This window comes from Colobus angolensis, unplaced genomic scaffold (genome assembly GCF_000951035.1).
Source record: "Colobus angolensis palliatus isolate OR3802 unplaced genomic scaffold, Cang.pa_1.0 Scaffold63, whole genome shotgun sequence".
Classification (NCBI taxonomy): Eukaryota; Metazoa; Chordata; class Mammalia; order Primates; family Cercopithecidae; genus Colobus; species Colobus angolensis.
In genome coordinates this window covers 10,010,842-10,022,110 of record NW_012119932.1, presented here as the reverse complement: position 1 = coordinate 10,022,110, position 11,269 = coordinate 10,010,842, and the positions used below count along the sequence as shown (strand labels likewise).

The window sequence follows — 11,269 nt, the reverse complement described above, 5'->3', positions numbered from 1 at the left end:
TGGTGGCGGGCGGCTGTAGTCCCAGCTACTTGGGAGGCTGAGGCAAGAGAATTGCTTGAACCTGGTAGGCGGAGGCTGCAGTGAGCCAAGATCGCGTCACTGCATTCCAGCCTTGGCGACAGAGTGAGACTCCGTCTCAAAAAAAAAAATTCCATTCGCTCAATGTGAGACACCTTCCTTCAACTTTTAAGTCTGAGAAATTCTCACGCATCGCGTGTCGGCTCCCGTGCTACCTGCTGTGTTCGTGGTCCTGAGAATCTCACCTGCGGACTAAAGTGCTCCCCGTCTGGCTGCTCCCCCTGCCAGTCCACAGTTGCCAGCACATCAGTGACCTCACTGGTCTGTTCCTGTTTATAGCCAGTCTTGCCCCAGTAGGTAAGGTCAGGGACCATGACCTTCACCTTGGCTCCCCGGTACTAGCAAGATTCCTTACACAGAATAGTCACTTACATAGTCATGGAATCAATGAAAAAGTAGTAAGTAAGACAATTATGATCATAACAATAGCTAACTAATACTAGGTACTTCTCAGTATGTGCCAAGCACTGTTCCTAGTGATTGAGATTTTATATATATAATGCATATATATACATATATTTATTTAATAAATGAACAAATTAACAGTAAGAATATACATCTATATGTAGTTTTAGCTTCTTTCTCACATACAAATTAAAGATCAGGATAGAATAGTCTGTAAAACCAAGATATAAATGGAGAATCGTTTCATTTCTGCTTTGCCAGATGGGTATACAGGCTCCAAATTTGTAGGGAGAAAAAAAAAAACCCATCTCATCTAAAGTGATGTTTCTCCCTCCTTTTAACTTCACTTTCTCTCAGACATAAGAATAAAGGCTGCCCATGGATCTTACAAAGTTGGTCTCTAAGCCCAAGTGAACTTCAAAATAATGTGTCTGACCAAACTCCTTGTGGAAAGAATAAACTAAAAATCACTCCATGAATGAGATTTTTTTCATGACTGCTTCCTATTAAATTGGCAAATATGGCTAGACGCAGTGGCTCATGCCTGTAATCCCAGCGCTTTGGGAGGCCAAGGCAGGTGGATCATGAAGTCAAGAGGTTGAGACCATCCTGGCCAATATGGTGAAACCCCATTTCTACTAAAAACACAAAAATCAGCTGGGCATGGTGGCATGTGCCTGTAGTCCCAGCTACTCGGGAGGCTGAGGCAGGAGACTCGCTTGAACCCAGGAGGTGGAGGTTGTAGCGAGCTAAGACCACCTGGTAACACAGCAAGACTCTGTCTCAAAAAAAAAAAAAAAACAAAAAACTGGTGACTACCTGGCCAGCATCTATTGCCACTCCACGTCAATCACTAACTTAACCAGAGCATTTAGTGGCTAAAATTTAATGAATATATGACTTTGCACAGAGACTGAAGCATGAATGGTCAGTTTCATCTGATAGCTGCACCAGTGAAGATGGAATTCTGATGCCACGGTTCCGGTTGGGGTCTATGGATGTATTCGTCCGTTCTCCCATTGCTATAAGGGAATGCCTGAGGCTGGGTAACTTACAAAAAAAGAGGTTTAACTGACTCATGGTTCTACCGGCTGTATAGGAAGCATGGCAGAAGCTGCTTGTGGGGAAGCCTCAGGGAGCTTTTACTCATGGTGGAAGGCAACGCAGAAGCACGTATATTACATGGCAGGAGCAGGAGAGCATGGGGGGGGAGGTGCTACACACTTTTAAACAACCAGATCTCACAATAACTCACTTACTATCATAAGGACAGTACCAAGAGGGGATGGTGCTAACCTATTCACGAGAGCTCTGCCCCCATGATCTAATCACCTCCCACCAGGCCCCAACTCCAACACCAGGCATTACAATTCCACATGAGATTTGGTGGGGACACAGACCCAAACCATATCAATGGAGTCTGAAGGAGCACTTAGACCCAGAACCATGGGGTTCTCTTCCCAGCTTGGCCACTAACCTCAGAGATGACCAGGAGCCAGGCCCTTAACCCCTTTGAAAAGGCTTAGCTTCCTCTGTGTACAATGAAAGCACTAAAACCTGCCCTCCCTACCTCACAAATGTTGAGAGGGTCAAGTGCTGCAAAGTAATACACAAAAACAGGTTATCATTATTATTATTTACTGCCCCCTGGTTCTGTAACCTCAGCTGAATCAAAACTCCTCTCTTCACCTTTGCATAAACAAAGACAGAGGATTTTCACCTCTCCACTACAGAGAATTGCAAAAATGAATGAAGCATCATTAGGGAAAATATTCTTCCCTCCATGGCACAAAGGTGCTTTGTAAACTATTTCTATTTAACACAGAGAGAAAAAAAAAAAAAATCAACCATATTACCATTTGTCTGCCAGTTCATGCAATGCAAATAAGTCCCTTCTTGGTCAACAGAACTGAGATAAAATTTTACTGGACACAAAATACAGTAAAAATTTAACTTCCTTATTGTGCCAACAATTAGCTTCTCAATTAGCTCTCAAATACTCACTGATGTAGGCCACCGAAAGGATATATTAAAACAATAAAATCTGTTTAAGACCCAAAACATAAAAAGAAATTAGAGATCCATTTCTGTGTAATAATATAAAAATAATCCCTCCCCTGGCCCTACCCGGCACACCCCTTCCACTCACTCCCTCTCCGCCCTTTCCCTCCACTGATACTCACCCGAGGTTCAGGTGTTTGAGTTTTTGAAGGCTGCTGATCTGTGTGGGCAGCTCTTCGATCTGGTTATTAAAAAAGTTGAGCACTTCCAAATTCTTCAGTTCTGCGATGTTGGGTGGCACCGCTATGGAAATAAAAATGCTCAGTGTGAATCTGGGGACGGAACTCCTAGAAAGGGACGGCAGCGGCACATTTTGTTTTCCTTTCAAAGCAAAGAAAGATTATAACTCCAAAAGGACCGTCGAATTCACCTACCGGTCTTATTTATTTTGTACAGGTTTTTCATAAGCAGTCGCTCACTTTTGAGTGGCCGCTGAAACGCTTCTTTGTATCTGATTAGCTGAGTGCCTGGCATAGTTTGTTTCAGATGGACAATGACGGGGGCAACAGAGCCAAGATGCACAAAAGAGAATTTCTGTACCATAAACAGCCTATAAAAATACTGTGAAGCATACATACTTATGGTTGTCACATAGGATCTTATAAGTGCAACTGTTGTTTTTTTTTTTCTTTCAGTTTTCTTGCATTGCCACCAGAAGCAAGATGGCGACCTCCAAATCCCTTCCGGGGTGGTGTACACTGAAGCTGCTTAAATAACCCAGTATCTGAAGGGCTGTCCTCTTAACATTGCATTAATAACAATATAAGCTCAATTTTAAATGATGAAATATTCGACCTCCCTAGTTTCTGATTTTGGCCTCTGGAGTAATGTATCTTGATCAATAACACACACACATACACACACACAAAGGTTACATCAGATTAGCAACAGATCAATACACTGGTATTATATAGAAATACAAAAAGTCAGCTCAGTAGCATGCTATGAATTCTAGTATGCAGATCCAAGGTGAAAATCAGCCATTAGAGATCTGAAAGGTTCCTCCTTCCCCAGCATATATACACTTGAAAATACAAATGTAAAAGCCAAAGGCATCTTCATCTCAAAAGCACAAACTATAAATTGGTAGCAGAAGGAGTTTCCATAGACTGTAATTCATCTATCCCATTTGCTATTCAGTCTTTCTACAAACATTTCTGTGGGTGATAAGCTTGGCCATGGTTCACATAAACTCTAATACCAAGACTATCCAGGTAACTAAGAACATGAACAGGGGCCTGGAGCCCAGCCCAAGAAAGTGTGATGTCTCTCATCAGTCAGTTTACTTCCTATCCCATCTGCTTCCTCCAGGGGTGCCCCAGGAGGCCGGGAAACTAACCTGCTTCCTGCAGTCACACCTAAACTCAGACCCAGGAGCACCTGTGATTTGAACCACCACAAAGGTGTGTGTAAAATGCCAAATGTACATCTAAAATATTTAAGCAGTTAGCCATTTCCAGAAGACTAGTTGATAACTCCCAGGGGAACAAAAGTATAGGGACAGGCACTTTGCTCATTTCTGAAATGTCTAAGGTATTGCTGGCTATTCTTTTAGAGGTAAGGCTTGGTGAAAGGTAAAAGAGATGCTTTCACTGGAAGAATGGACTGTGAAGAATACAGATTACGCCGAACTGGGGCACATGGGCAGGGAGCAGTGGTCTAGTGAGCAGCCCCTGGGTGAGCTCCTGAAGTGGCTGTTGAGAAAAGAACAGGTTTTCATCAGGTAATCTAGACAGCTCGAAGTTCCTCCAGAACCCTCCCTCTTGGATACCTGCAGGAATGCAAACGAACCCTACCTGTACAATGTGGCTGCAAATGTACGTTCTTTCTTAGGTGCACAGTCCATGGAACACTTCTGTGCAAATGAATGATATTCACTGTGTGTAAGCAATTACCAAGAAAATCACTGGGGCCAGGAGCGGTGGCTCACACCTGTAACCCAGCACTTTAGGAGGCCGAGGTAGGTGGATTACCTGAGGTCAGGAGTTCGAGACTAGCCTGACCAACATGGTGAAACCCCGACTCTACTAAAAATACAAAAATTAGCTGGGCATGGTGGCAGACACCTGTAATCCCAGCTACTTGGGAAGCTGAGGCAGGAGAATCGCTTGAACCTGGGAGGCAGAGGTTGCAGTAAGCCAAGATCATGCCATTACACTCCAGCCTAGGTGACAAGAGTGAAACTATCTAGAGAAGAGAAGAGAAGACTGGCCTGGCACAGTAGCTCACTCCTGTAATCCCAGCACTCTGGGAGGCCGAGGCAGGAGGATCACCTGAGGTCAGGAGTTTGAGACCAGCCTGGCCGACATGGTGAAACCCCATCTCTACAAAAAAAAAAAAAAAGAAATAAATAAAAAATTAGCTGGGCATGGTGTCGCACGCCTGTAGTCACAGCTACTCGGGAAGCTGAGGCAGGAGAATTGCTTGAACCTGGGAGGCAGAGGTTGCAGTGAGCTGAGATCACACCATTATGCTCTAGCCTGGGCAACAACAGTGAAACTCTATCTCAAAAAAAAAAAAGAAAAGAAAAGAAAAGAAAATCACCAGGCTGTGCCTTCTGGGTCACTGGGATGTCATCTTCTCCCCCAAGATCATGAAGTATATACAGTAAAGCTACCCATAGACCTCATCCCTCCCCTGTCCACCCTCCAGCTACCACTAAGCCTTCATCTGATTAGTTCGAAGACCACATTCATCTGATTAGTTTGAAGAGCAATAACGAAAGTTAGCGAAACCAGGAGATGATGATGGATCTCAATTTAGCCACAAACCAAGAATAATGCAGCCAGAATTACTGCTGTCTTCCCGAAGTTACTCTGCCAATGCAATTAAATGCTGGTCTAAAGGTATCGCCTTTTTGACAGGATGAGAGATTATTTCACTCTCCTTGCTAAATCAGTCCAATTTAAAACCACAAATTATGCTAAATGTGATTTAGGGCTTTGTTTTGTGAACGCAAACAATAACCCCATATTCAATTTACAAAACCTCTCCCAGCCTTTTGGTGAGCATGTGAATTTTTTGTTTTAAGACTCCATTCAAGCTAGGTGAGGAAAAAAAATAATACACAGCTAATATTCTCCCTAAATACACAGAAATTTTTTTAACTGCCAGCCACAGTGAAAATCTAAAGAAATTAACATGCAGACCCTTCTGGATGGGATGGTATTCACTCTGTGAACCAATATTTAGAGAAGGCTGATTAGGTGCACAGTGCCATACTTTGCACACACAGCATCTCAACACTCTGGGGATAAAGTAGAAGAGGCACGTTATTTAAAGAAAGTAAGTTACAAAAGACACAGTATCAAAGTCAATCAACTGAAACAGGCCTAGTGCTTGGAAAATAAACTACTCACAACCAAACTCTCCAGAAAAAATAACCCCGTTAGCAATACGAATTGTGCCATGACTACATCCTATACATACGGGGCGGGAACAATTTTAGCTATTCCAAAAAGACCACTGCAATATTTTACCAAAATATTCTATTGGAATTTTCTAGATATCTATAGGACGCATGAGCAAGAAGCATTTTAAAACCTAACAGTGTGCATCAGTATATTTCTTATGTCTTTGAAACGACCCTTTTTCATCAATCTGTCCAGCTTGATCTATCACCCCAGCTGACCTATGACACCAAAAGAACTAAAGAGCAACATGGTCCCTGACCCTACAGTGCTGTGTGTGCCCTCACTCAACTCATAACCTCTCTGGGCCTCCGTAAAATAAGAAGGCTGGATCATGACCATTTCCCAGGTCTCTTCCACCTCGTGTTAACATTCTAGGATTCTAAGAGGAGATGGATTATGAAAATCAATGATATGGCTTTAAATAATTCAACAAATGGGGCCCTCAATTAGGAAGTGTAGTCATGTAGAACTTTGCTTCTGACAGAGAATTGAGTATCATTTTCTGCCTAGCCAAAGATGGTTGCTTTAATTTTGAGACTTCAGTTGCTAGGTTTGGGGGAACAGTCCCAAAGGACTCAGATATCCCCTGGCCCCTCAATGTCACATTCCGCTCTAGCTGCAGGGTCACAGACAGGACTGCTGGGGACGCTCTCGTCCCAGAGCCTCTGCTGGTGTTTTGGAAAGGTGACAAGGATGTGGTCACATCACCCCAGAGACTAATCTCAAAGTTTCTTCTGGGCTTTGCAGCAGTTCCGCCTAACACACCTGCCATGACCTTTTTTCCTTCAGGTCCTCCTAAACTGAAGAACCCGATTGTGATTCAAGAGTTTTGTCCATCTCATATGCCAGCCCAGACTTGGCAATTCAGCACCCCCGTCTCCACCAGCACAGTTTCTGGAAGGTTCTACAAGCAGCCCAGAGTGCCCAAAGGGCTCATTCACTTCTCTTTGGCCAGAAGCACCTCCACTTTGCTGGACAGGCTGGAGAAACCAAAGTCCATCTGTGTGAAATACTGACACCCCTTCCTGAGCAACAGCTTTACTCCTAAAAGGACATGTATCTACGGCCATCAGTTACATCTGCAACAGGCATGAGCCACCCGGGACTGCACCGTTGATGCATATTCACAAAATCAACAATCAATCAGCTCAAGACTAGGGGCTTCCCCCAACCAGCCAGCAGCCCGCAAACTGTCTCCCCTCCACAGGAAGAATCAAGATCACCTACTGTTATAACAATTGCAGTTTCAATTCTGTTGAATTGAGTAAGGAAGATTCTGCTCTATGATCTAAAATTAATAATTCCACAACTACAACTTAAAGCATTTTAGGAGTTTACACAATAATAATTAGCCGGGTATGTTCTGGGGCTGGGCGATCTGATGGACAGCTGCTAGCTATATGCAGCTGTTTGAATTTAAACTTAGATTAATCAAAATTAAATAAAATGATGAATGCTACTGTTGGTCATGGCAGCACCATTTCAAGAGCTCGACAGCCACAGGTGGTGGCTAGTGGCTCCACCACTGCACGGCAGGGATACTGACCGTTTCCATCACTGCAGAACGTCCTATTACACAGCCCTGCCCGATAGCAGTGGGTCTCAAACCACAGAGACATGAGAACCACCGGAGGGCTTGTTAAAACACAGACGGAGGGGTATCCCGGAGTTTCTGATTCAGTAGGTCTGGGGTAAAGCCCGAGACTCTGAATTTCCAACAACTTCCCAGGGGATGCCGATGTCGCTGGTCTGGGAACCATATTTTGGCTCAGAAAACTTTCAATTCATTGGCAGCATCACCATTATCAATCCAACGCAGTGAGTATAATCATCAATCTGATCCAAATGAAGATGCCTCTTGAGCCTGGGGATTGATGACAAGTGAAACAAATGATACTCTAAGTAGCTAACACGTTCAACGTGGGTGCCACCATCAAACTCTTTCTAGTCAACTTCTGCCTCCTCACGCAGGATTTTATGGTGAGATCAGTATTAAGATGCACAACTCTCCAGAGGAGAAAAGCCTTGAATTCCCTAGCACACTGAATTAAGTCACTCAGTGGCAAATTCATCATGACCAAGGGTAGTCATACAAAGAGATGTCACCTGGTCTACTGCTCGGCTTCAAAACACTGAGCCCTAACAGCAGGATGCTGGGTGGTACAGACAGATCAGGGTGCAGCTGATTTGGGGGCTTTTTGAGCAAAAGCATCTTGTGGCCCTTGAGGCAAAAAAACAAAGCTGCAAGGAATGACAGACTCTGGGAGCAGCAGGCGCCACGCAAAAACATAAGGAGAGGAGCTCTGCCTGGGTGCAGCCCACGGGAGGGTCAGGGGGTCACACTTTGGTCTTTAGAGCCATATGGTTACCAGCGACAGCCAGGTCCTCTTCAGCTCCAGAAGGGCAGCACTAGACCCTGCACCATGCTAACGCACACCCACGGCTGCCAGGAAGCCAGAAGCTGCTCCGAACACATGGCGCTTTCCATCCGCACCACAGGCATGAAACCTGGAGGTGACCTCCACCCACCATCTCCACCAAACTTCTAGGGAGTTGGGGGCTGCACTACACCCAATCGTTTTTGCAGAAGCACCAAAGGATGTTTTTAGAACTGGTGATTCCTGAGCTAGGGCTGGTCCAGGGCATGAAAGCCAGGGGACCCAGCCTCTTTGAAAGAAGTAAACTGATAGCTCAACCTCTGCCTCCAGTGACGGACTGTGAATTACAGCAAGGGAAGAAGAGGAGGACTTAGAGCAGATACTTGGTGTGAGGCAACTGCTGACAGCCAGGACCAGGACTGCAGGTGGCAAAGGGGCATGCCCACCCTTGTGCTGCAGTGGAGGCAACATCACTGTCTCGTGCCCATTTCCAGGATGCAAAAGTGCGGCCCACCCTCAGGCCAAAGAGTCCCCAAATAAACCACACGGCATGAGTCACAGCAAAATGAAACCGAATAGCATTGCTTCTAAAAACCTGACATATTGCTATTTTAAAAAAAAAAGGCGGTTTTTGTCTGTTGTTATAACAAATGAAAATGCCTGGGCAGATTGTTCACAATGTCATATATTTCTACAGCTTTTTTTTTATAAAGCACAGAAGGACAAAGGATGGTAGAGGATATTAAAATTAGCTTGTAAGATAACTTATTATATTACATTACTACAACCAAGTTACTAGAAAAATTACTAAAAACTTCCTTGCCCCAGCATTTGATGAATATGATACTGAAAAACAAGTGCCCCCTCCTTTGGCCTGAATGAAGCAAGGGAGGAAAAAAACCAAATTAGCAGAAACTCGCTGAAATATGATTTGTGGCATCTATGGTCAAAGTAAAAGCACAGCCTTTTTAATCTCTAGCCATAATAACTGGAGAACATGAGTCCATTCAGAGCACAGAGGTGGAGTCTAGACTAATTATATACATGCCGATTCTTTCAGCAAATCATAGTTCTCAATGCCATTTTAATAGTTACACATAAAGAAGAATCTTCTCTCACGTAGGAATAATTACACTTCAGCACTTTACATGCAAAAAAAAAAAAAAAAGGTCATTTGCAGTTATAGTGATTAATTACCTTTGTTTTCTGGCCCAAAACACAAGGTGGATGATAATGAACTAATTACATATGACCATAAGAGTTTGATGTTCAAAAGTATACTAATGATAACTGGCTTCACAGATTTTATGGGACTTCCCCCAAAGCAGCTATTAAAGCAGTGAATTACAGTAGTTCTAGGTTATTTAAAAACATAAAGTTTATGAAACAGTAAAGCAAATTCTCATTTAAAAGGTTCTACATGTTCCTCAAGGTAAACATAAAATAGCAAAATATCTAAGCAACTACCCCAAGAAAGGCCAACGTCCTCCAAATATTATTGGCTTTATAAATAACAATGGTGATGTACTTTTGGTTAATAAACAACAAGTATTTACTGAGGACCTGTGCTCCAAAGCACATGTTCAGTCTGTGCTATTACGAGCCGCCTCAGGATTCTATAGCCTAAGTCATTTTAGTAAACAAAAATATCCCCTGGCTTAACTCACCACAACACAATGGTCCTACTCTTTCAGTAGCAATGTGAAAAATCAGTTACATGAAAATTAGAGGAAAAAAGGTATAAGCAAGTAATAAGGTTGATTTTAGAGTATAAAGCCAAACATGCAAAAATATATGTTCCTGAGCTATAAAAAGTGTGTATGCCTAACCAAACAAATTTCCCTAAAAAGCTGACAAGCATGGATTTCTTCTCCTCTGAGGATGTAAAAATTAGTTAATGCCCGAATCTTGTGTTAACTCCCAAAGCATCTTCAGGAGGACGTATGAACTCTGAATTCTTGCAGGAACACCGCTTCTAAATTGCACTCCAGTTCTGATGCGCTACCCCTCCAGCAAAGCCATACATCAATAAAGGGCTTTAATTGGGGAGATGGGAGGGAGAAGCAGCGCTGAGAGGAAAGCAAATGGCATTCAGTGGCCTGGGGAGGAAGTGACATCCAGCGAAGGGTAAGAAAACGAAGGGTAGGAAAAATGCCCAGGAAATTCCAAAACACTGGAAAGAGAGAAGGAGAATATGGAAAAAAAAAAAAAAAAAAAAACTTCAATCCATCAGTGGAGTAAAGCAAGCTCAGTATTATAAAAGGAGTGCTCTAGGCTCTTTCAGATGAGTACATGCCTTTACTATGTATAATATAAATGAATGTATATCTACACATAAGCCTGGATTATTAACATTACAAGGTAAACAGTAAGCAAGTCACATTCTATCTCGTACTCTCTTACATGCAGACAGGAAAAGCACGTTTTGCCATTAGTTTCTGTCTTCTTTTACAATTAAGAATTAATCTAGGCTGGGTGCAGTGGCTCACACCTGTAATCCCAGCACTGTGGGAGGCCGAGGTGGGTGGATTGCTTGAGCCCAGGAGTTTCGGACCAGCCTGGGTAACAGGGCAAAATCCCACCTCTACAAAAAATTAGCTTGGTATGGTGGTGCATGCCTGTAGTCCTAGCTACTCAGGAGGCTGAGGTGGGAAGATCACATGAGCCTGGAGGTTAAGGCTGCAGTGAGCCAAGATTGCACCACTGCACTCCAGCCTGGGTGACAAACTGAGACCTTGTCTCAAAAATAAATAAATAAATAAATAAATAAAAACAACAACAACAAAAACCGGAATTAATCCATCAAGAGGCCACAACCGGACTGCTTCTCTTCCTACCGGACCTTATGTTTGGGGTCACTGCATGAAGAGGGCAAGAAGGGGAGGGGAAGAAAGAGGCCCAGGGCTAGGAAAATCCACCAAATCCACATGGGAG

The 11,269-nt window shown here is 43.4% G+C and overlaps 1 protein-coding gene across 2 annotated transcripts in view; it reads right to left on the bottom strand.

The window, feature by feature from the left end:
* RSU1 (Ras suppressor protein 1) overlaps nt 1-11,269 on the bottom strand; it is a 240,048-nt gene that overhangs the window by 185,651 nt on the left and 43,128 nt on the right. For both annotated transcript variants that reach the window (XM_011963895.1, XM_011963896.1), the window contains one exon: nt 2,667-2,787. In XM_011963895.1, the coding sequence (XP_011819285.1) occupies nt 2,667-2,787 (121 nt within the window). The remainder of the gene's footprint in view (nt 1-2,666; nt 2,788-11,269) is intronic.